Source organism: Sturnus vulgaris, chromosome 4 (genome assembly GCF_052056855.1).
Source record: "Sturnus vulgaris isolate bStuVul1 chromosome 4, bStuVul1.hap1, whole genome shotgun sequence".
NCBI lineage: Eukaryota > Metazoa > Chordata > Aves > Passeriformes > Sturnidae > Sturnus > Sturnus vulgaris.
The window spans coordinates 7,964,329-7,990,513 of record NC_142246.1 but is presented as its reverse complement, the minus strand read 5'-3'; the positions used below and the strand labels follow the sequence as shown (position 1 = coordinate 7,990,513).

Sequence of the window (26,185 nt, the reverse complement as noted above, 5' to 3'; positions counted from 1 at the left end):
GCACTCTGCTCTGGGTAGTGCAGGACTAGATAGATAGATAGATAGATAATATTTCAACAGGTAACAAGCTAAAAATGTAGGTTGGGAAATTAATGGAGCACTGGTTTTGGTGTGAGACAAAGTTGCATCTTTCTTAAAACAATTATAAAGCACATTCAAAGAAATGAACCCCTGCCGGTGAATCCAGGGTGTCTCCCCCTGGTCAATTTTGTAGCACGCTCCAACTCTTCTCAACAATTTCATCCTCAACATCACCACCTTTGAAATAGGGACCTGCAACTGAGAGGAGGAAACATCTGCAGACAGTTATTTGTGCAATGCAACATCTTGAGGGATATAAAGCATTCCAGAGAAATCAAGCACACCCTTTCCAGCTCCATAAATCCCTGAGGAATGAGACCTTTTATATTTGCCATATCACTCTGAAAATCACTACCCAAGCTAAACAAAATTTAGGTTAAAAAATAAAAATAAAAAGCTCTTTATTCCAACAGAAATTTAAGGTACAATTAGCTGGCAGGACAAAAGCTCTTAGAGCTGGCTGGCACTTTGTCCTTATCTCCAGAGCTCTGATGTCTCTTCAGTTAAGGACCAGAGGGACAAATTTGCAGGTGATAGAGCAGGAGCCAAACTGACTGTGTAAATCCTTACATTCTAGATACATATCACAGAATAGGCTCCCTTCTCAAGTCACACTTCAGATAAAAGCACAGAAGTGATCATAGCAGCTCAGACTAGATGGCCATGCAGCTCAGTGCTTTAACACTGACAGTGTCCAAAAATAGATGCCTCGAGGAAAGCACAGGAACAGAGTGTGTGTAATAACTCTTCCTTAGCTTCCATCAGCCTGCAATTTGGCTCTGCTGAGAAAGCCAGCACCAAATGCCACAATAACTTTACTGAAACAGAGCTACCCTTTCAAAAGACAGCCAGTCCAGCCACCTGAACCGGTGGAGTTTGTGCCATCTCACAGAACCAGGTTAACCCTGTTACAGATACTGCTTCAAGACAACCAGCTGTGCCAACCTGTTCTGATTTACCTCCCTCAACACAACTTTAAAGGGAGTTGGTTACTTTTCTGCACAATTATAAAGTGAGAACATCACTAGTTTTCCTTGCTTAATTAGATTTTTTTTACACTATCTCATGGATTTTACCCGATAGATAAGCATGTACCAGAGACTTACCAATACTGGTGTCTGCCTTTAACAGCTGGATATAATGAATGGAGGGCAAAGATTACTAGTGATAATTGCATGTTGATTGTATGACTAAACTAATACAATTCCTTTACAGCTACTTTTAAACCTTTTGCGTTCCCAATTTAATAGTTGACCTCAGTGTCTTAGTTACAATTTTTTTTCTGTACAAACTAACAGACTCGTGGATAGATAATTCCCCCCCCCCAGCTACATACTGAACTCGCATACCAAGGCAGAGGTCAATAGAAATTCTGGATATTTATCTGCTACACAAACTGCTTCAATTTTGATTTTGATATTCTAAAATATCAGCCCACTGCATACAAAAGGTCTGTCTTATATTAGAGTACACATTGTTTGATGGTACCAACAAAATGCATTAGGTACATAAAAGAATTCACAGTGTACTAATATATAATTTATTCACATAGAAATAATTTTTCCCTCAAAATACTTCAACACTGACAAAAGTCATAGCACCCAAGAGCTGCAGACACAGCAGTAACATGAACAAAATAAAAGACTCCACGATGCCATATTTGGGTTTGATATTTAGAAAAACGTTTTCACTGAAAGGGTAGTTAAGCATTGGAATAGGCTGCCCAGGGAAGTGGTGGAATCACCATTCCTGGAAGTGCTCAAAAGATGTGGCATTTGGTGACATGGTTTAGTGGTGGCCTGGACAGTACTGAGTTGATGTTTGGACTCGATGATCTTCGAGATCTTTTCCAGCCTGAAGGATTGTGATTCTATACTGAGGAAATATAAAGCACCTCGGCAACAATTGCTCTGCTCTCCCAGAGAAATCAGGTTGTAAACAACGTCTCTTAAAGGCAGAATGTTGTAAAGAAAACGTTTTCATTCAAAACCTTAGGAGATCAGCAGAATCTGCTCCGCACTCCTACAGCTCCTGTACTTTAATTTCGAACAGAGCGGCACTAAAATGGACCGTTTATGCTGCACTTGAAAGCCTCCTGAATCTTCCGGGATTCAGGCAACTGATTAATTTTTCATATTTAAATAACAACGAGCCAAATCGCTGCGGGTTTCTGAGCGCCTATCCCCTGTGCTACAGCCACCGAGGTAACCTCCCACACGGCTGAAGCAGCCAGCACGGCAGTCTCATGGAGGAGATACTCGGCCCCTGTCACAGGCAGCAACTCGGCCGCGCTTCTCCGCCTCACCCCAGCTGCTCCGGGCCGGCAGCACTGGCAGCTCTCAGGGAGCCGCGGCCCTGCCCTAAAGCATTTTAAGGGGGCATTAGCGCCAGGGAGCGGTGCTGGGTGGGAACACGGGCCGCCCTTGGGGGCTGTGAGGGAAGGAGACGTGGTGCTCCGGAAAGCGCGGGGCCAACCCACCTCGGGCAGGAAGCCCTGCCTCCCGGCCCCGCCGCGCCTCGGCGGGCCGCTCGCGGCTCTCCTCCCATTTCTGCCCAGGAGGAGTCAGGGCGGGCTGTGAGGGACAATGAGTTGGAGCTGACAGCGGAGCTTCTCTACAGTGAAGCGGCGCCATCTTGCAATACGGACAAAGAGCTGTGGCAGGCGCCATTTTGCATTTGGCGAGACATGAGAAGCGCCTTATTACATTTCGTCTCCTGGGCGCCGCCATTTTAGGTTACGGCAGACCATCCGCCTTCTCAACCTCATTGGGCGCCGCCATTTTGGCTTACGAACAAGACGGCGACCCGCAGGGGTCCTCACCCCCTCCCTTCCTCCCTTTAGGTGCCTTCATAAAATGCCCGTCGAGAATCCCCTCTTTTTTCGCCCCGCTCCCAAGATGGCGTCGATGCGGGAGAGCGACACCGGCCTGTGGCTGCACAACAAACTGGGCTCTACGGACGAGCTGTGGGCGCCGCCGAGCATTGCCTCGCTGCTCACGGCCTCGGTCATCGACAACATCCGCCTCTGTTTCCACGGCCTTTCCTCGGCCGTCAAGCTCAAGCTGCTCCTGGGGATGCTGCACCTGCCCCGCCGGGCGGTGGATGAGGTGAGAGCCGGGTGGGAGTCGCAGGGAAGCGGGGCGCGCGTGTGTGTGTTGAGGGGGAGAGGTCGGAGATGGCGTGAGGGGAGAGAAGGGGGGTAGTGCCAGCACCACCTCCCCCGCCCGCCCTTTTTTTTCCACACGGAGGCTGCGGGGAGGGGAGACCCCGGGCCGCCCGCGGGGCGAAGCCGAGCGGCCGCAGCCCCTCAGGGCAGGGGCGTGTGGTAGGGCTGGTCCCCACAGCCATCCCCGCCTCTCCTTCGCAGCCTTCTTTGGACGGTCAGGAATAAGCGAAGAAGGTCTCCCAACTCGGTGTGAGGAAAAGATCCGAGGTTCCCGGTGATAAGGGAGTCAGTAGAGTGGGAGCTTTGCTGCTGCTCCTCCTCTTCCTGCTCTTCGGGGATTCCCTGGTTGGCACTAGCCTTTTGAAAGCAGTTTGGACGTGAAACCCATTGTGTGGCCCACAGGGACTCTTTGTAGGGCTGTGTTTTGGGTGCCTTTTAGGGAAGAGGGCTTTTCTGAGGCAGTGGCTGTGCGAGGGCTAGGATAGGGGCAGGATCGTTTAGGAGCAGTCGTGTGTATGTTCAGCTTCCTCCACTCCTTCCTTAGTGGACTGGCAGCTGTGTAGGTGGCACAAGTCGAGCATCTCGGCTTTAGGAAGGACAGCAGCAAGTGCTGAAACTTTGGGAGTGGACTATCTGGGGTCTGCACTGAGCAGTGCTTTTCCCCACCCTGCTGCAGTCAGGTCTTGATTGGGGAAGATTGCCATGCTGTTTGTTTGCCTCTCTTTACCTTTCTGGGAACAGTTGGTGCTGGTCCTACCCCAGCTAATAAAGTGGCTGGCTTGAGTCTGAGCTGGCTCTGCAGGATTTTTCACTTGGTCCTGGACCATACCTCATCTTCACCTGGCTTACCAGTAGGCAGCTACAGATGTTTGGGGAATAGCTGGAGAATGTTTGGAAATAATAAATTTCTTCAGCCAGTTGGAGAAATTCCTCTCCTATTTCCATCATGTAAAGTAGTATTTCCTGGTAACAGTTATGGAAGTGGTGTGTTGCTAGTTTTCATCTTCCTACGTAGAATATCCTCAGCTGTGTTTTTGCCAGTCTCTTTCTTGACTAAGACACAGCTGCTTCTTAAGCTTAATATACATATATACCAGGCAGGGTGTGGTATTTAACTTGGATTGTTATGCTCAATCCAAAGCTGAGCTTGAATGCTCATCTTTTGTGCACTTCTAGGCTGAAAACGGGCAAGCATCATCTTTAAGCAATAATTTAGTGTATGTCAGTGTTTGTCTTGCCACATGCATTTGTATGAGTCTTCACTGTGTTACACTGGTCTCACTTAAAAAAAAAAAATTCTTATTCAGCATGTTTATGCTAATTTTTAAAGTTTAGTGCCTGTCCAGTGAACAAGCTGTCATCCTTGTGTGTGATAAATGGGGTTGTGTTTTGGACAAACTAAATAATCAAGGCCAGAAAGGGGGATGAGAGCTCGTGTGAACTTGTGAGTTTGCAAAATTCTTGTGAACTTAGTGTGAAAATCCAAGTAGCCTGGAAGAAATTAGTATTGCAGTGTTTAGAAAAATCAGTGGTGTATTTAGATTGAAAAGAACTTCAAAAAGCTTAGGGACCTTCATAATTAGCACTTATAGCAACTCTTTGAGGGAGTAGCATTCAGGCAAACTGAAATAATTTGTTGAAATGCTTCAGGAGTGTTTACTGGGTGAACGTTTTAAACCAAACCCGAGGAAGATGGCAGCCAGCAGCTCACCTGGATCTGTGCTTGTGTTAGCCGCGGAGATAGAAAGTGTACGGAGAGAAGAGCAAGTCAGTCAGTGTGCCCCGTTACTGCGTGATTGCTTGTGTTCCAAATGTAAAGCTCTTGTTACTGCTATAACAAAATATTGTGGTTTTTTCAGTTTGGTAGAGTTTGTGAGTTCAGTCAAAAGTTTTCATTATAAGCTGATGATGGTTATTGACATCTACCCTTAGCATCTCTAATTATTTCAGGAACATGTGATTTTTTTTTTTCCTTAAACTGGGAGAAGGGCCTTAAAAAAAGGATTAAAAATAGAAAAAAATCTTGAGGCAGAGCCTTTAACATTGCTGGTAGGCCTACTGTTATCATTACAGGCTTCCTTCTATAGATGGTAAAAATAGCTGATGTAACCAAGCTGCTGACAGAAGGGGATGTTGTCTTATCAGACGCTCATCATTTGTGGTTAGTTTGGTAAGATAGGTGACAAACCTGCACAAATAAAACTAACTTACTATCAAGAATTTCGATGTTTTAATTGATATGGAGTACCTTGCACACAATATCCAGAAAACAGATAAATATGTCTGTGTCCAGACTGGCTGTGCACATGTCTGCAGCAGCCTCTGCTTGTGTGTTGGGGAGTGCTAGAAGGGGTGCCTTCCTGCCAGGACAGGGTAGCTGTAGCTGCCTGGATGTGAATTTGTCACTTGGAAATCACCCCCCATGTCTGAAAATGATTAAAATTAACTATGAGAGTACTTAATTATTGTCTTTGGGAAGTCGTATGCCTTTCCCATGCCATGTGCCAGCTGTATCGATCATGTGCGAGAAGCACCGAGCTGGCATTTGGAAGCTTAATTGTATTGGAAAATGTATTGCATCAGCTTTGTAAAGCTTTGGGAATCTCAATAGCAGCTACAGGATATGTTACATGTTAAAACATATTCCCCTCTCTAGATAACAGATTCAACTGAGTTATTTTATCTTCTTTTTTTCTGTTTTCTGTAGAGTAGCATTTTCATGAAAGCTTAGAATAACACGGAAGCTATTTGGGAGCAGACATTTGAGTGAAAAACAATGTGGGAATCAAGGAAACTGGTGGTATTTAGTTTAGAAGGGATTTAATTGCTCCTGGTCCTTTCTAAATCTCTGTGAAAGCTTCAGTCTAGACAAGTGAATCTTCAGTGAGTCTCTTGAAAGCTCAGTCCTTCACTTAAGTGGTTTTATCCTCATATGTAATAGCTTTCAATTTTCATAATGTTTTCATTCAACACTCCAAATACTATATAGATATAAGTGACTTAATCCTCATAATATTCTTGTGGGACAGGTAATAAACCTAATTTTTTATCATGCTGTGAACCTCATTACTGCATGTTTGTTCCTGCTGACTAATAAGAATAATTGGCTCTCATTTTCATTTTGTGTTTTGTAGGCATTTATCAAAAATTCCTTTCCCACTCTGTGGGAAATTCTCTGTGCAGAACTTGCAAACTCTTGAATCTTACGACTTTTCATCTGCTAGTTTTTTTTCTAGATAATTGCACTTATTTGCAATGGTGCCTAAAGCTCAGTGTAGTGCTGACCAGAGTTTCAGTTGTGAATTTGGCAGAACTGTTATATCTGTTTATTTTGCATATTATATTCTTGTTAACCTGATTCACAATGGCAAGTGCAAGCTTTCTTTTTCTGCCAATGTTTAATTTATTTGTTCAGGGTTAGACTGTGATGTTACAGCCAAGTCTGGAACAAGGACTGTGCTTCTGTGCTCTCTGAATTACCTTGAGAGGAAGATCCCTATCCCAGCAGGGACCTGCCCATTTATTACAGTAGAAATCAAAACTGTTTATTTGTACTGGCTTATGTGCACCAGGAGCCATCTATGCAGGGAAGTGGGAATTGTGGAGTAGGAGTGCAAAGGAGAAAGAGGAGATATGACACTTGCATTTCCCTTTGTATTGAGAGCACACAGGCTGCTGTGCACTTTTATGGCCTGCACTTAGAGTTCCTAATTACTCTGTGATGTAAAATGGTGTATTTTAATCCAATATTTCTCTTGGCCACTTCAGCTCTTTTTCATTATTAAAATGCAAACCACATACAATAGTGGTATTGACCCATCCTGGGCTTGTATTGTGTAAATATTAATACTGTGTTTTCAATACAATGCTTTTTAGTTTAATGAAAATGCTCTATAATGATAATTCACCTACCTAGTAAATACTGTATTTTATATAGCCTCAGAAAGATTAAAGCTTCATTTGGTTTATTAGCCAACTGTTGATGCAGTTGTCTAAGAGTATTGTCATATGCATTAATTTAGGCAGAGCATAAAGCAAATAAATGTGAATTCTTTGTAAATAGTCATCTTGGGACTGTCACATTGTATGCTACTATATGTTACTAGTAACACCTCCTTTTTTTATACCTTCTCACAGTCCTGTTTGTCCTTCCTGCACGGCCATTATTAATCTGCCTTTGTTCCCAGCCACTTCCCATCCTGCCTGATCCCTGCTTGCTAGATGTTTCTAGTCATGGCCTATACTTTTTCTTGTGTGGTAGCAGGCTGAGAAAAATACTTGAGATCCTTCAATTTTAGATGAGAAAGACACTGGAACATGTTACATCACATCTTGACGTTTATGCCTAACAACATGCTGGTTGGAGCTAATGGGAGTCTTACTGACCCAGTGTTGCAATCAAAGACAACTAAGAATTTGGGATTATGGCTGTGCCCTGTAAAGTAATAGGAAAACTGCATGTAGGAGAGTTGCTTTTCATGCGTTCTCAAACCATGAATGAAATGTTTCTTTTAGCTGCCAGTTGAACAGTGAAGTGGGAATGTGTGTTTTAATTGTCATTTGAAGACAAACCTGAGTCAAAACTTGAATCCAGGCTTGTTAAATACAAAGTCATATTTAGGCAAGGTCTCTGGTTAGCTCACAGTACTTGTTAGTGTGCTTTGCTTCCCTGTGTGTGATAGTGGCTGTTCTTCCACCATGTTCTTTCTGTCTTGAGGACTTAGGAATTTGCCCAATGCTAGGCAATGAAATTGTTTCTGGGCTCCTTTCTTGAAGGAACCAAAAGCTTGTTAAGCTGTGGGTTTTGGCATAGACTTTTGCCTGAACTTCAGCCCTGAGAGCAGAGGGGATGCAACATCCCAGACCAGAGCTCTGCAGGAGCTTTCATAGTGTAGGCATGTAGCTCTGTGAAATTTTGGTACAAATGGGAGTTTTGTGAAGTAGATATGAAGGGTAAATTGTGAGGATGCAAGAGACATTTTTCCTCTAGCTATTGACTGACTTTGCTCTGATGAAGGAAATGACATTCTGTACACTTACCTGCATTAGTGGTGTCCACAGAAAAGCTTGTAAAAGCTATGAATTCATCAGCTCTTCTGGGATGTTTTAGATTTCCGGGTGTTTTGTGTAAATCAGTACCTTGATTCCTTTACTATAGATAAGAGAACAAATGACTTTGCTTTGCTAGTGTTCACAGTCATCCTCATCCACTGTAGAAGTGGCTTTAGTTAAGAGGAGTTTAGGGTTAGAATAGAGAGATGGACAAGTGTGTGGAGGATCTAGTGGGGTTATGTTTACTGAGGAAGAAATGAGCGGTGGAGAACAGCAAAGACTAGAACCTCAGAAATTGATTCTTTCCACTGGGTAAGCATTGGATAAATTTGACAGCACATTAAACAATGTGTGGTCCTGGTTATTTGCTCAGTTTAATCCAAGGCAAATCAATGGCACTGCTGAAGATGGGAACTGGCCCATGTAGTGTCTTCTTCCCGCTCCCCTCTTTGTGGTTCTGGTGTTTGTGTGGCTGCAGTCAGTCACTGCAAGGAGCTGGTCAAGCTTAAACCTACAGAGATGCTCATTTGGGGTCAGATGTACTGATACAGTTTGTTTCACAAGCACATAATGTGTGAGCCCTAAAACGTGCAGGGGGTAAAGGACAAACTGGCTCTGTAGTGGACTTGTAAACACTTCCAAAGTGAGAGGGCAATAACACTGTGTGGATGAAAGGACTTGAGAAATGTCAATGTTTGCCTCTGAGCTTTAAAAGTGGATGGTAGAGGAATGGGGAGCAGAAAGCTTATTTTATTAAACCTTTCCATATAAGAGTGATTTAAATAAAGGGAAAGAAATATAGCATAAAGGTGAAGATGAGTCTCTTGCTTGTCTTCTGGTTTCAGAAACATGATGGCTGTAACTAAGCTATATGTGCCACAATGGGTTGTGAAAAATCAAAATTGATGTATTTCCTTATACTTGCTTGTACATTCTTCAGTGTTAATACAACGCAGATAGAGTATGGTAAAATACTTTATGTAATTTTACTGTTGTGTTTTGTGGCTTGTTAGGCACACAGAATATCTCAAACATCTTAGTTCTCTGAAGCTAATACTGTCACTCTTACATGAATATTTACTTAGGAAAAAAGAGTGTTCAGTCTTTGAGGGTTTGTACTTACTTGCGAATGAAGTAAACCCCTCGCTGTAGTCACCTTGATTTTCATGCCATAGTGCCAACAGTAATTTAAAAAATTCTATTACAATTAAACTTAAATTTTACTTCATGCATTATTTTGCATTTTTCAAAATAGAAAAATAACTTTTTTTCTGACTATAGAGACTTTGGGTAGGTAGAAAATCTTGTTACTTGAGGCATGTCAGAGGGCTGTGTTTACTTTGATAATACATAATTTTTGTCAAACACTACAGTATTGATTAGGTTATTTTGGCCTAATCTTAAGTAATATATTGAAGACAATTATGATGCAGCTATAATCTGTCTGTAATTATGCTCTAGGCTGGCAAGGAGCACATCTTCATTTAGATGCTTATACTAAATAAATTGCATTATATTTGCATATTCCTGTCACTGAATAGAAGGTGTGGGCCCACAGGGAGTATGAGTGTAAAACAGAAGAAGACAGTAATGTAAAAATTTGGCTGCTGCTTTTAGTAAAAATGCCCAGTGCTAAACAAAGCTTTGAGCTGCCAAAAGCTCAAAGCAAACTTGGGTTAGATTGGCTGAAAGCAGTATAAAAAAAATTACCTTGGTTTATTCTTCTCTTGGTTCTAGAGTTAATGTGTAACTGTGTTGAAACAGTTTCCCTCGTCCCTTCCCAGTAAAAACATTGTGCATGTTTGTGTGTTTTTAAAATAAATCCAACTATAACCTGTTTAAAACTGTTTCCAATTGGTTGATTTTCTTTTTCTTTTTTTGTTAGATGAAAGGGGCACTGACTGAAATTATCCAGCTCGCTACCTTGGATTCAGACCCCTGGGTCTTAATGGTAGCTGATATTTTAAAATCCTTTCCAGATACTGGCTCCCTTAACCTTGATCTTGAAGAACAGAATCCCAATGTTCAAGATATTTTAGGAGAGCTTAGAGAGAAAGGTAAGCCTTTTCTGTTGGTGAAAATTGCAGGAACGTGGTGCCTTTTTTTAGGAATAACCTGTCATTTCACAGGCAGCCTTGCTGCCTTAACAGGAGAGGTATGAGAGCAAGCACTGTCTTGTCTCTGAACTATCACAGTTCATGACCTGGAATGTTACTGGACTGGGAACTGTGGTATTTGAGGAATGGTACCTTCTTAAATTGTCTTTTCACATATCATCAGAATTTAATGTCAGTTATTGCCCGGAGTGCGAAGGGCAGCACAAAAGTGTGTGTGGATTCATTGGTACCACAGACAGGCTGTGCTGCAGCTTAGGCAGAAGAGGCTTTTTCTGTGTTGCTCTGTCTCCCATTTGTGGTACCCAAGACAACAGCGAGTCTCTGTCTCATGTGGAAGCACCGCACTGTCCTGGGCAGGGACTGCAGGTGACAGTGCTGGAGGGAGACTGATCTCAGGAAGAGTTGTGCTGTTGGGGCCACGTAGCTACAGATTGCCCAGCAGGTGAAAATATGGGGTCAGGCACTTGCACAGTTGCTGCTTCAAACAGTAAATGGTGATGCAAAACTACTCCCACGTCAGTGGGTTTATCTTAGCACATTATCTAGAAAAAGCCTTCAGGCATTCATGGACAGACATGGTCTGGGGCTGGAGGTTGCAGCAGAGCAATAATTAAATGGCTTGGAGGTGGAAACATTTTGTTTTCTTTCTATAAACAAGTGATCATTTGTCTGTTCACACTTGTGATTTGGATTTTCATTCAGTAGTTTGGTTTTCATGTGTAATTTTTATGGAATCTGAGAATTCAATAATTTTTATCGTTTTTTGACAATAGTAGCATATTTAAGATACCTGTAATTTGACTAGGTATAATTAAAATGGAAGCTTTTGTGAAGATAATGGGAAAAACAAACATACTTAGAACTGGTTATGTATTGTGTAATAATTGGAACTAAATTACTCTTGGTGTTTATATAAGTAATCTGAAATTTAAAACCACCTGTACAATCTAGTTGTAAAATGTTTTGTCATTAGCTGTCAAAGAGGTGCTAATACCCCTGTGTACTGTGTTAACTCTTTATGCAGTAAGTGAATGTGAAACTTCAGCTATGTTGCCGTTGGAATGCCAATACTTAAACAAAAATGCCTTGACAACACTAGCTGGGCCACTTACTCCCCCAGTGAAACATTTCCAGCTGAAAAGGAAACCTAAAAGTGCCACTCTCAGAGCTGAACTCTTGCAGAAGTGTAAGTAGTATTAAGATTGTGTACAAATTAAGTGGTGGAAGGAAGATTTATATTCAGTATATTCAGTCTTATTCTCCAGAATGGTGATACACATTAAAATTTTCTGTTACAAGAGCTTTCCTGGATGAGGATGGACTGATGAGTGGAAGAGCAGGTGCAAGTCATTCCAGCCAGGATTGCATTAAAATCCTAATCTTAATATAAGTGCTGTTCAGATTTCAAGGCAAACAAAGAGTTGTAGCTTCATAAAGCACAGATAGGTCCTCTCCTGGGTATATGGAACAGTCAGTTGGGAAGACTTCTGAGGGACAGCTTTGGTTAAAGCTCCTGAAACAAAAGTAAAATGAGAACAGTTTTATTTTGCCATGTGCTTTTAGAGCAGAGATCAAAAGCTGCTAATTAATGCTGTCTTTCACTCAATATAGCTTTTTAGGATGTAAAAACCAAGAGGGTTTTCTCTTAACAAAAGGCAGCATATGTGTACATGTATGTATTGATAGTTGGTTGATCTAAGTGATCTTAAAATAGTTTAATGCAGCTGCTGTTCTGTTGCAGCAGCTTGCTGCTTTCTTGCATGTAATTTGAGTTGCTCTGGCTAAATACAAAATTTGTAACTTTTCTTAATGTGTTGTGTAACTTAAAAAAAAATTAAATTTCTATTGATTGAATTGCCCATTCTGGTAATTTCTTTTAGCTTAGGCCACCTTGTCCATTGCATAGTCATATTGATTTTGCATTTTCTCCAAATACTGTGCTTATTTCACATAAATGAGCAGGGTTTTAATTAAAATCTAATTCTTTGCTGCTGTTCTATCTCTTTATGTATTAGTTAATAACATTTTATGTAAGAAGCAATGTGTCGTATATTTTCAGCACAGGCTCTGTAATAACTAAAGCCATTTTTCCTTTTAGCAACAGAAACTGCTCAACAGCTCAAGAAGACTGCAGGAGTGCCTTTCCATGCCAAAGGCAGGGGACTGGTCAAGAAGATAGATACAACAAGTATGGCTCATTTCATCAGTTCTCAGAAAGAAAACCTGATAATGTGGCCCTGATGAAGAATATAATTACCATCTGTTTTTTACAAAAGCTTAATTTTTTTTTTTGAAGCGAAGGATTTCTCCCTTTCTGCCTCCCTCTCTCCTGATACTTAAACATTTCTGACATATCTTGTCAGAAAGAACAACAGTGTGTGGGTTTTTTTAAATGGCAAGTATATCTGCCATACTTCTAAACTATGCAGCTAGATCATGCCTATAGACTTTGATAGGAATTTAATTTGCATCACTCCAGGAATAACTCCTGACTAAGCCATGTTGCTCCAAAAGGGAGTGGAGTGGAACACAGTAGTCTGCTGTGCTCTTTGAAATGCTGTGAAGTAAACTGAAACTATCTTGTATTTGGGTAATTCTGTCTGGAGAAAGAAGAGGGTACAGTGTGTTCTCTCAGCCAAGGTTGAGCAGTGAATTCTACATGGCAAACCTGTGGAAGGATCCTTCAGCTTTGTATTAATGCATTTCAGCTGTTTGCTGAAGTTCCTGAACTGCTTGAATTTTTCAAATACGGTGTGGGAAGAGGGTTTAAAATTAGTTATGTACTCTTAAGTCACTGCACAGGTATAAGTTGCCTGGCCACCAGTGATGCTGAGGTGTGAACCTTTGAATGATTTCTTGGTGTTGTGGTTGGAAGCTATGAAGTACTTTGTGTTGATGCTATTTAAGATGTGGCCTTGAGGGCTGAAGTTTGGCCTCGTGTTCATGCAGAAAATGCAAAAGGTCTAGCTGTAATTTGAACTAAAAATTATAGAAAAGGGCTCTTAGTTCTTGGCATTCTGTGTAGCCGTTGAATTACTAAAGCCAGTTCTTAGACCTGGCCTTTAGAGCCTGTTGGCCTCCAGAAACAGGAGCTGGGGACCCACTGAGGTTTGCCCTGCTAAAAGGTACTCACATGGGTCAGAGCATTATCCTATGGTGAAAATATTTTCAGTACAACGTTTAGAGGGATACAGAGTCTCTAAGCTCAAACTGAAGTTCTCTGTTTATTTTCAACTTACAGGGCATAATGAAATTGTCAGGAAGCTCAAAGACCTGATAGATCTGTATTTGTATCCCATATCTTTTAATAGTTAAAAGATTGCTGTTTAGTGGTAACATTAAGTGTGAGGTGGAAGGGCAGCATCCTAGAGTTGGGAGGAACCAGATGCTTACAGGTGTAGCTGATGCTACTGGGTATTGAGACAGCAGGTGTTCTGTTTGCACTGTACACCCAGACTGGGTCCTCCTTGTGCAAACAGCAGCTCTAGAATTTCATACCTCTGTGTGAGGCTGTAACTTAACTTTGCAGTAGATCATGACCCCTTAGCTCTGCAGTAGCTTGGCTAAGATTTTTGGTTAAATGCCGTTTTAACAAATAATTAGATTGTGAAAATCAAAGAGCAACTTTGGCAATAATTGGATTCAAAAGATTAATGTCCTGTACTGTTTCACATGTTCAGAGTTTATTTTTTACAAATGAGGAAAGCATCTGTGTGTATAGGAAAATTAATTTTGTTAGCAGTGCACCTGTTTGATTACTTCATGTAGAATGGGATTGCAAGCATTGGCTCTTACTCCTTTTTGGAAGAGTAAAACCTAATTGACCTTTGAGGGACATGTAGTGTAATAGCCAATTCCACATTTTAAATGTTTTAAAGGGCAGGTAGTGTGTGCATTAATAAGGGGAAGAGCTGAAGAACTTGCTTTAAGCATTTTTCATAACCAGTTAAACACATATTTCAGTTGTTGCTTTCTTTGCTCTTCCCTAAGCACCACTCAAAGGAATACCAAAACAAGCTCCTTTCAGGAGTACTTCAGCAACCAGTGTTTTTAGTCCTTCTGGAAACAGAACTCCTATTCCTCCCTCAAGAACACCTTTGCGCAAAGAAAGGGGGGTAAAGGTAGGTGCACTCCTTGTTTTTCTGCTCAGCTCTCTTCTCTCACCTAAAGTGAATTTCTGCTGCTGCTGCTTTGAATCAATATATTAAAGGGAAAAAAACTGAGGATGATATTTAGAGATCAACTGTATGCATTTAACAATGATTAATTCTCTGTGGTCTCTTTTTAGCTTCTAGATATCTCTGAGCTGGATATGGTAGGTGCTGGCCGTGAAGCAAAGAGAAGAAGAAAGACATTAGGTTGGTACAGCATTCTACTTAGAAAAGCTGTCAGTACATCTGCAAATATGATCAAGATTTGTAGTACCATTTTGTTCTTAATTTGCTAAATCTTAGCCTGAGCTAAACTTTAAAAAATTATGATATCAACCAACCTAAACAGGTTTTTAAGGGAAGATTTTCACTTGTTTCAATGCTCCTACTCATATTGCCTTGGCCTAGATAATATAACTCAATCATGTGAAAGGATTGAGCTAATCAGTTGTACTTGGGGCAGCCTATAGATGTGTGAGTAGCTTCAGCACTAGAATTTTTCTGAGTTACTTTCATGTGCTCACTTCTACTGGCTGTATGGCCATGTAAATTAGGTGAAAGTAATGTTGAAAAAGTTTATAGCACTCTTCAAAATTTTGGCTGAGAGATCTTAGCAAGTGAATAATATCTGATACACTGCTTTTAAGGCAATTGACAGGGTAGTGCCCTACTTAACCATATCAAGAAGATACACTATGCAGCATATTTGTCCCAAAACAACTTTTTTGTATTTGTCACAAAAAAATAATACCACCTCAGAACAAAACAATATTAAAATGTTACTTGGGCTTTCATGCTTTCTAGTATCAGATTTCTCAGTTGCTGTATCCTGTACACTGTGGTTCAGTTCGTTATTGGGTTAATTATAAAACTGTGTTTGGAGATTTTTGTATCTATTTCAGCATATACCTCTTCAAGCATGTTTTAGCATACTTTGAGAAATGCATTTTTATATCTTTGTATAAAAAGTATATTCAATATTTCTGAAAAATGTTTGGACTCACTTCTGTTTTTATGCAATAGATACAGAAGTTGTGGAAAAACAAGCCAAAGAAGAAACAGTAGTAGAAAATGCTACCCCAGATTATGCTGCTGGCCTTGTATCTACACAGGTAAAACCAAGCAAAATCAGTCAAACAAAAACCAACCAGTAAAAAAAAAAAACAAGAAACAAACAAACTATAGCCTTGACATGTGCTATTTTAAACCACTTAAAAACTGTGATGGTATTTTACTAGTTGAAACGTGTCTTTATGTAAAAATTTTTACATAATTTTTCCAAAATTCCATTATATTTTCACCAAAATATAAATAAATCTGTTGCTATAAGTTGTTCTGTCAGAGGAAGGGAGAACAAGTCATATGTAGGCATTTTCCCTCCTATTTCAGATACAGCCTATTAGAAACCATGGTGCAGCTTTTTCTCAGTCAGGATGCAAGTTCCACAAGAATGTTATGTCCTGCCCTTGCTTTTGAGTGAGAAACTTTCTGTTGGGAGCGTGTGACAAGGCAAGGCCAACATACAGGCAGATCTTGGTGGGCTGGAGTCAGGAGTGAAGGTCATTGCCTCTCTTTCTGCAGAGTGCTAAGAGAACGTTTTAGCAAGTTCCACATTTTACAGGATATCATATTTTAAATGATTTTGTCTGTTAGACTTATTTCCCCCAAAACTTCTTTCCTCTATCACCCCCTTATGTTCACAAGGCTGGATCAGGCAGTGAAATCATCAACCATGCTGCTGTCTTTATGCTGTGTATGCAGTGTCATGTATAATCAAGTACAAAATGAGGCTTTTTCTGTAGCCTCATCATCCTAGATGGCATCAGTCATGTTGGTGTTGACTGCCTGTTTCAGTGGCAATTGTGTTTTTGCAGTTACTGCTGCCTTCTGCTTGCCTGTGTCCCAGAGACCTTTTTGTTCTCCTGGGTGATCCCCAGTAGGCCTTATGCCCATGGATTAACATGGTTCTGCTCAGTAATGGTGAAGAGCATGTTTCCTCTGGCAGATCACTTAATCCTAGAGTGTCATTCTTCACAGAGTGCCATCTGCATAAATTTCTAATGTTTGGAGTAGAAAGTTAGTGTTGAACAGGTTGTTAGTTAGGACTCCTAACAGAGGAATCTGCAGTTAAGTTCCCGAAAGGAACATCTTAGAAAAACTAATGTTGAAATCTTATTTAAAATGCAGAAAGAGCCCATGAATACTTGCAGTGTGGCTTTAATACTTTCTTTTCTGTCCTGTAGAAACTTGGCTCGTTGAACAATGAGCCTGCACTACCCTCTACGAGTTACTTACCTGCTACCCCCAGTGTGGTGCCGTCTTCCTCCTACATCCCAAGCTCTGAAACACAGCCAGGTAACAGATGCTTCTTTGCTCTGGGGACCTGATAACTCCAACTCTGTACTGTTTTATTGTCTGCATGCTCTTTTGTTTACAAACCTACTGTCCCTCAACTTGAGTGAAACTCCACCTTAGCAATATAAATCCATTGCAAGACTCCAGCCTTTGAGTCTGGGGAAACCAGGCATAGCATTTAACCTAAGTAAAGAAAATAATTGTTGGCTCTAAATGTTTAGTGTGACTGCTAGGTAAGTCGGGTAAGTGAAACAATTTCCTGTTTTGTTCTTTTTTCTTACACATTAATAGACAATCCAGCTTTTGTAATCCCCAAAGAGAAGTCGATATAAGTCTGCAGACATATACTTGCACATACAAAGCAGTTGCTTTCAGATATCAGTTTTATTTCTGGAGGCAAATGCATATTACCTTTCACACAGTTTGGGATTAAGCCATCCATTTTTCTTTTACCTTTGTATAATAAAGGTAATAGCTGACCTCCTGTGTATCTTAAAAGTGCTGTTATTTTTAATTCTAGAAAATTGCCAATAACAAAAAATAGCTTGTACGAGTCCTTTTTTCCTACTCATTTATTTTAACCAACTTGATTTTATTTCTCTTTCCCTGCTGTGTGTGAAGTCTTTAAAGGAATGTATCAGTTTGTGCTAACGGATGTGTGAGACTGGGATTCATGACCAGATCTGTCCAACATTTCAGTTTAATACATTATTTTTACTTTTGCTTGTGAACTGTGGCATTTTGGGCACCATAGAAAACTGCATATGCAAAACCCAGTCGTTTCATTTGAACTTAAAACAGTTCAGAATCTCTCTGATGGTCCATGAACATCTTTCTCTGGCAGAAAATTCTCATCTCCAGAAGGAATGCAGCCAAGAACACATCCGTGTGTCAGCAGCTATAGTACTATTTTCCAGAGTGTTGGCATTGTGTTCAACAGCAGGAAAAGTCTGGTTTAAAATTCTCTATTCTCTACTCTTCCCTTCAGGAGTATGGAGTATTTAACTTTTCTTATGGATAAGGAACATAAAACTGTTTCCTTCATATAAGATGCACACAGAAGATCCACAGATTTGGCCTCATGTAATCTGAGGTTGCATAATTAAGACATTACTTTATGAATGTACTTTATTACTTTATTCTGACAAGAGACAAAGCCAGTAACAAAACTTGTACAAGAATAAGGAATAACTCACAGTTGCAAATGTTTGTCCTCTCAATTGTTCCACATCTACTAAAAAATACCAGTATTGCTAAAACCATTGCAATGTCTGTGCCAAGGTGGAGAACCATAGATATCTCATTTCCTAAAATCTGATCTGAAGGGCATCAGTGTAGCTCTGATGTGTATCTGCCTTTAGTCTGCTGTGAGCACAGTGTAAACAGGTCAGCTTAAACCTCATGAGGCTTGTGAAGGGTGCTTAAGCAGCTGTGCCTGTGTCCAAGAGCTGCAAAAGAGCATAGATAGTGTCCACTGGGTAATTACCACTGGCTGGACAGATGGTAACTTGCGTGGTCAAGCTGCTGTGATTTCATGAGTTGCCTCCAACTGCAGCCAGGTTTGGAATAGTGTAACTTCCTTAATGCAGGTGAATGGATCAGCTTTGAGAAAGAACAGAGTTAGGCCTTGTCAGAGTTTTGGGGTTTTAACTTAGTGTTTAAATAACAAATGATTTGTGAAGACTGCATTAAATTCTGACATCTGTTAAAGTATATTTGTATTTTCAGTATCTTAATGGCACTTTCTTTGAAAGCTGCCATTACATTAGGTAGCAACTGATGAAATATTTTTGGACTTTCTCTATGTAATAGTACAGCAACAATCCTGGTAGGATCAGAGTACAGTTGTTATATAAACTAAAAACTAAGTATAGCAGCTTTAATTTAATGAATCGTATATTGATTAAACATATTAAACATCAAATTTGATGCTAAATATAGTGTATCCATATTGAACAGCCAGTTACTCTATTGTCTAATTATTTCTAAAGATAATTGAGTGGAAAGAGCATTAGCTCTTAAGTTTTTCACATGGATATTAGATGGCATATTGAATCGTGGTGCTAAAATGGAATCATCAGAGATTTTAGCTTTCTATAAAGGCCACTGGTGATGCTAATCCCTATTTGTGGATAATAATGTTTTTAATTATCCTGACTGGTTTTTGCAGCTGGCTCTGCACGAGAGGCCTTGCAGACCAACAGACAGACTGAAGAGCCTGCAGCTCCAAATGCTACAACTCTCCCTGCACAGTTCAAACAAAGAACACCCATGTACAACAGTAACTCTAATCCCCCTGCAGCTACACCTACCTCACCTCTAACACCCACCACACCTCCTGCCATCTCCCCTGCAGCACAGGCACCACAAGTGGCTCCCCAAACTCAACAACAGCCACCACCCAAGAAAAGCCTCTCTCTCACAGTAAGTAAAAACAGGTTCCTTTTGACTGATGGTTTTGATGTGGATTGGATCTCATTTCTGTGTTGGCATTTCTTGGCCTTTGGATCATGGAGTGGTTGAGGCTGCTTTTTTATAACCAAAGATTACGAAAATACTTTGTGATTTAGCATTGCTGTCTAAATGCTATTCACAACCTTTTTAGTTGTGTGGTGTTAATGTTGCAATATGATGTCATTACTTAATCCTGTTTGTTATGTAAAATAATGTGTTGCTCATTGTAAATAATTTTGGGAGAAAGGTATATTTCCAGCAGAAATTGCCTAGCCAATTGCACATAATATAAATTGCTTTAAATTGTCCTGACATTACTGTAACGGGAAGAAAATACATTAATAGATTCTTTTAAGGTGAAAGGTTTTATTTCTGATCCACCTCATCTCTCCATTACATGTTTTTCAAAGCCTGAGAGTGGGGATATATCTTGAAGCTTCTTATTCCTGGTACTTTGGTATATATTATGTGCATGCCTGGAGTTCAATTCAAGATGCAACTGATCTGAAGACTGCTAAGCACATCTGTAAGCCTGGCTTACAAGATCTGAACTTTAGCATGCTGTGTTACTTCTTTTCAGTACCTCTACTGCATTTATTAAAGGAAAAGAAATCCTCTGAAATTACTGCCAGCCTGGGTTTGTTAGATTTTAGCGAAAGACTGGATTACTTTCTTTTTTCCCTAATGTCATAAAGAACACAAAATTGATAACATAAACATTAAGCCTCTCACATGTTTCTGTAACTATTTGAAGGTGGGGTGTTTTTCTCAATGTCCAGAGTTCAGTTGTCACTGCGGTGCATGTTAGGTGTAAGTATTGCAGAGAGGAAGCCTTGAGGTTAAGATGCCTTTTTTGTTAACTTTTTGTAGGTCCTACAACCTTTCCCCTTATTCTTTTATGCTCATCTGTGGGCAGAGTTTTTCTCAACTGAATTGACATTTGTTCTGTCTGTTACAGAGGGAGCAAATGTATGCTGCACAGGAAATGTTCAAGACTGCAAACAAAGTTACAAGGCCAGAAAAGGCTCTTATACTTGGATTCATGGCAGGATCCAGAGGCATGTATTGATATTAATTTAGCTTGCTTCTGAGTACACAAATCTGAAATACAGCCTGGCATTTCTAAATGTGCATGACAGTGTATTGCTTTAGCTTTGTCTGTATGTGCTGGACACTTTGCTTTACACTGGACTCTACATAATTTTATGAATTATAGTTCTGACTATCTGGAAATTAATCTTTAGGGCCCATTTCCACTAAATCAACTGCTCTGCCAGAACAGCTGCTGACCACAATATAACTGAACTCACTCATGGCTTAGGGTTAAAGAGAAACAAAGCAGCTGGTAAGCAGTGAAAACAAAGTGGTTGGGTGCTGTTGCTCTGCCTAGAGGACCAGTGAATGTAAGTTCTTTTGTGGCCAGTTGATGTACCAGTCGGGTAGTACAGAACCTCTTTGCTAATTCCTTGCTTTAGAAACTGGCAACTGTTGTCTCAGAGACTTTAGATAACAACTGGTGCTGTGAATCACAGGGAGATAAGCTGTCTCATAGGTGGATTTTGTTATGTTGGCCTTGATAGACCAAAGCTGTTTTACCTAGAAGATTATTGGATGTAAGATGAGAAGGGGCTTAAGAGTCCTTAAGTGAACTCCATCATCTGCACTAGCTCTAGTTTCTAATTTGGTATTTGGGGGCTCTTATCACCAGGGTCCTGCAGCCTAAGTATGGCTCATGCATTTGGAGTAATGCAGTACACTAGTGAGGATGAGCAGAGTTACTGTGGTGATTTACATTTGGTGCATATTGCATTAATGATGGTGTACTCAGTGCTACTTCATATTGCAGTAGAAGGCTGTACTTTAATACTTTAACACTTTAACATCTACATGGACAGCTTTATCTAATGCGAGGTAAAATTATTATTTTGGAAGTGTGTGTGATATAAATTCACATATATATATAGTAAAGTATATATGAATATGAATTCCTTCAGTAATGATGTCAGCACCTTCTGAAGGTTAGATAAATAACTGCCAACTGATATTCTTCAGCACCATTCCAGTACCTTGAAGTGTAACATATAAAAATTCTACTGGCATGGAACTGAGTCTGGGACAAGTGGTTTCAGTGAAGCTTTTTGGGCTTCCTTAACAGCTAAAAATTCTTGAGGCATTTAACTGCAAACTGTCTCCCAAGTAAAGTAACTCTGGTAGTTCAAGTTTACCAACTCCACTTAAATATAAGCTTCTCTTCTGACTCTTGAGCCGGAGAGAAATTACACTGTCAGGTTTAGTCCCTCTTTTATTGTTCTTCCAATTACTTTAGCCTTGAGCTTCATCTTTTGGGGTCTGGTTTTGTTATTTTTAAAACTCAGATTTTCCTCCCTCCATACTCCTGAGACTTTGTGGTTTGCTCAGCTTTGGGTTTGAGAGTTGTTGTTTGTGTTTTGTTTTGGATTTTTTTCAGCATAAGAACCCCCTATATTGTCTAATATACTGGTGAAATGTATAACGTGTTTCTCTCTTTGTTTCTGCAGAGAATCCTTGTCAAGAGCAAGGTGACATCATCCAAATTAAACTTAGTGAACATACAGAAGATTTACCAAAGGCAGATGGCACGGGCAGCACCACTATGTTGGTTGACACAGTCTTTGAAATGAACTATGCTACCGGTGAATGGACCAGATTCAAGAAGTACAAACCTATAACTAATGTTTCCTAAGAGATGCAGCAGCAGCAGACTGGACCAAATCAAGCTTAGAGTCAACCAGCTCATAGAGTATGTCAACTGTACAAAATGGCATTCATGTGTACATTTCTTATTACCCTCCACAGTAGAAGCTGTGCTCTTCAACCAAACTGAGCTCAGTGAACACAGAAGATGATGGTGTCAAACTCACTCTTTTTTTTTTTTTTTTCCATTAATCTTGGGAGAGGGAAAGATGATCTTGGGTGGGGGGACATTGTTGGTGTGTTTTTGTTTTCCTGCAGTTCAGGATGCTGAAAAAGGAGATCAGAGCTGAAAGGTTACAGATGGAAGCAGTTTACTGCTAAGTACCAGAAGAGAAGACTAATGCACAGTCACTCACAGTTTACTGCTGACTGAGGGCACAGATCTTTATTGTAAAAACATTTTCTTTGGCAACATGAGTTCTATCATAAGAATGGATGTTTGAAACACCACAGGTCGGTGCTTGATAATTTTGTATTTCAGCTGCAGTATAACTATTGCAGATGGTAGATGTCAGTGTCTAAAGGTACCCACTGTATGTTTAGCTTATTTATGCTTGGGTCACAGGATGAGATTGAGCAGCTTTATTAACTCTATATTGTCAATGTACATGCCCAGCATGAGTTAATCTATATTTGGCATTATTTGAGATAGACAGAAACTGAGTATCATAACTTTCTGAAGAAAAAAACCCATCAAAATTATAAAAGTAACTGTGGCTTGTCACTGCCTGGAAGTGTTAGTTCCTTTCCGTAGGAGTCTTGGGGTAGAAGTTGATTTACGGCTCTTGCATAACAAGCCCTTTGCACAGCATAACTTACCTAGAGGAAGGGAAACAACTACATCTCAAAACCAATTGGAGCTTAATTTAAAATGGCCCTAGAAATGGTTGAGACAAATATGAGTAGTTTTGTTGTCTTGAGGCACTGTTACTGTATGTTTGGTTGAGCAGTCATCAAGTGTTTGATTGCTAAGCCCTGACCCAAAAAGTTTTGAGTGACTGTAGCTGTGGTTCTTACCAGTGTAGTTTTATCAGTATCATTGCTAATGTGACCACAATTACACTGGCATATAAATGTGCCTTGTACTTGTCCCCTGTTAGTAGAAGCACGTTTTTATCTTTTTAACTGTGTTCATACCACTGGTGTAACCCGGCTTTAATAGTACAAACAAAGCTGGCATTTACTGAGAGGATTTATGTACATAAGTCAGGATTCCTTCTTGGGAGACTTGGCTTCATCATTTGAAGGAGTCTTGGATTCAGTGTCTGGTTTCTGCCAGTACTTGTGTGTGGAGCTGTGCTTGGTTGGGAATGCTGCCTTGAAGGACGAAATACAAAGATGAGTAGCAGAGTGGTGTTGAGGAGGTACCTTGGGCTGACTTAAAGGTTCATGTTGAAATAGAACTTTTAGGACAAAATGAGGCTTTTTATTTGTTCCTTTTTATTCCTGGGGAAAAAAAAAAAGCAGACCAAATCCCATAGTACACTTGTATACTAATAAAGACATTTAGATGTTTGATTAGAGTCTTTTTTTGGGAGGGAGTTTTTATTGCATTTTAATCTTAGTTTTTCAGTCAAATTACCCAACAGGACAGGGCAAGTATAAATAATATTTTTAAAAATGCCCTGAATTCTACAGTGTTTTAAGATGTGACCAAAAGTGTAGATTTCCTTATTTTATTTAAGCAAATACAAGAATGTTCTAGCTCCTGTAACGGGCAGGGTATTTGATGCTAACTGCTGCTGTTACAGAGCGTTGTGCATGTTTTAGTGTGAAAGTTACATATAACTGTCACATCGGGGCTGTCCTCCCCAGAATTACCCATTTCAGAAACAATGTAGATTGTAATTTTGATTCCAACTTTTCTTTTTAAACAGTTAGAAAACAGCTTGACAAGTGAGAGTGAGTAGTGAGTTTTAGTTTTTAGGAGTTTAGTAGAAACTTATTTGGTTTTAGAGTGTTACACAGTGAGGGCTAACGATAGGATGTGAAAGTATTGATCTTTTAGAAGAAAGGTTTAAAGAAAAGTGACATTCCTTTTGTTGTCTGCATTCAGATTTTCAAGTTTCCTTGTGATGACCAGTTTTCTGTAAACGTGTATGATGCTTCTGTCTTAACTGTTCTGCTTGCTAGATGGGCTGCAAGTATCAGATACAGTTGTTAAGAAAGAGCACTTAGAAAATTGGCTGGCTTGGGGGGTGTGCACTGTCATTGTAAACTCTTGGTGCAAGACCTGTGCAGTTCAGTCATGGTCAGGAGCTGCTGTGTGGTGGCTCTTCTGGCTTGCTTGAGATTAATGGTGGTCCCTCACGAAACTTTCTGGGTCCACAGAAGTCTGCATTTCAGACCTGTGCTTTGGGTGGAGATAGCTGTCCCTCTGCTCTTCCAGAAGCCCTTCTAGAATGCAGTGGAGTCATTTGAGTGCAGTAGTATGTAGGAAGCTTAACCATGCTGCTGTTTGTAATTGCTGCATAATGCAGTTGGTCTCCAGGCCTGTTTGTCTAAAGTCAGTCATAGGCAATAAATGGAAATTTTAAGTAGAACTATAGTATGTTTTTAATTCCGTTAACTCAGTAGGATGAGACAATTTAACACTGCAAAAATAAATTATTTTTTAAAGTCACTCTATGACCCTCAATACCAGAGCATTACTTCAACTTGATCTGTGAATCTGGAATCTGTTTAAATGCCTAAAGAAAGGGAAGTTTCTGCAACATTGTTAAAATTATACAGTAAGAAGTAAAACTACATGGAGTTCTTTGGTTCAGTGAATGAAATCATCAAATATGTGTTCTGAAAGTAGGAATAATGCCAGACAAATCAGAAGGGGCAACTTCAATATTGAAATTCCAATATATTGGAATTGTTACATACAGAACAAAATCTGGCCTTGGCACTTGACATTTTTTGTCTTGAAGACTCAGTCACTTGGATGTGAAACTACTCAGTGAGGCTCAGTGTGTGCTGTAAGGTTAAACAAAGGCATTTCTTTACTCTAGAATGACTTGCAGATGTACTGAGTTCACCAGAGAAGTAATTCAGACTTTCCTTAAAACTTTGCTTTTGTCCTTTCCTCGTCCCTCTATCCAAGCATGAAGTTTTAGGAAATAGCAAGCTCAAACTTTAGAATTTTGGGTTTGAACTGCACCTCAAGGGAGATGTCTCAGTTTCTCTTGCCCTTGCTTGTAGAGAAGCCCCTGTCTGTGCAAGCCTAGGCATGAGATGAATAAGCTGCTTTGATTTGAGTGTGGAATTCTGGAGAAAGAAGCAATGAAAGTGGCTTGTTGTTTTCCCTGTCCTGTCCAAACTTTTAGGGGAGAAAGAGCACGTTCATCTTACCCAGGGTTCTTCAACAACTTGTCCTATAGTAAGTGCTAGGTTTCTGAAGTTTCCGTTTTCTTTCATATGTGCTGTAAGGACCAGAAAGAGTGAAATTAGTGTAATGAAGAAAGGGAGCCCAGGAAGGATGCTGAGCAAGAGTTCTGATCACAGATTCCATCTTTCTGTTCATTCTTTTGCTACTCCAATGCTTTGTAGTTACCTCCATGCAAACCAGTCTAGGCTTAGTATAGTTAACACTCTAGTATTGGGCTGGTATTTTGTGGGTTAACCTGATTTTCAGTCCTGGCTTTGCCATTTAATCTTTCACTTCAATACCATAGGATCCTGGATACAGTGGGGAGGGGCCTTTGGTAGTTGCTTGACATCTCCATGTGGAATTGGTCACTTCTCTTACTAGGTTGTGTCAAGTACAGACCACTTGTCTAGATAAAAGAATCGTGAGGCTTTGACATCACACGGTTTAAGAGTGAATCACATTTTCATAGTAAGATCTGACTGGAAAAAAAAAAAGACTAAAAAATGTTAAGCCAGAGCCCTCTGGGAATCTGGTGCCTTTAACAAAAACTGTCATTTTGTAAAATGTCACATCTATAGCATAGCCCGTATGTTTTCTATTGGTTTTTGTTTGGTTGGTTTTTTTTCTGTACAGATGTAAATTCAAAATATTCTGTCTTTGGGTACGTATTTTCAGTGTAATACAGTATGTATAATAAAAAATTTAGATTTTCTAAGGA

At 40.1% G+C, this 26,185-nt stretch overlaps 1 protein-coding gene across 1 annotated transcript; it reads left to right on the top strand.

Annotated features, from left to right (window-relative positions):
• Nucleotides 1–2,820: 2,820 nt before the first annotated feature.
• On the top strand, nucleotides 2,821–26,185 carry NELFA (negative elongation factor complex member A). Its single transcript, XM_014895235.2, has 11 exons — nucleotides 2,821–3,188; nucleotides 10,185–10,356; nucleotides 11,441–11,602; nucleotides 12,515–12,604; nucleotides 14,407–14,537; nucleotides 14,705–14,774; nucleotides 15,591–15,679; nucleotides 16,811–16,922; nucleotides 19,093–19,346; nucleotides 20,335–20,434; nucleotides 21,914–26,185. Exons 1-11 carry the CDS (start codon nucleotides 2,937–2,939, stop codon nucleotides 22,096–22,098), a joined length of 1,617 nt encoding a protein of 538 aa, XP_014750721.1. The 5' UTR covers nucleotides 2,821–2,936; the 3' UTR covers nucleotides 22,099–26,185.

What these genes read in the sequence shown, in the direction of transcription:
- NELFA (XM_014895235.2), top strand. Translation starts at nt 2,937, where the DNA reads ATGCCCGTCGAGAATCCCCTCTTTTTTCGCCCCGCTCCCAAGATGGCG. An exon ending in CAAGAAGATAGATACAACAA is followed by an intron (nt 12,605 to 14,406) that starts GTATGGCTCATT and finishes CTCTTCCCTAAG; the next exon opens with CACCACTCAAAGGAATACCA. An exon ending in GCAAAGAAAGGGGGGTAAAG is followed by an intron (nt 14,538 to 14,704) that starts GTAGGTGCACTC and finishes GTCTCTTTTTAG; the next exon opens with CTTCTAGATATCTCTGAGCT.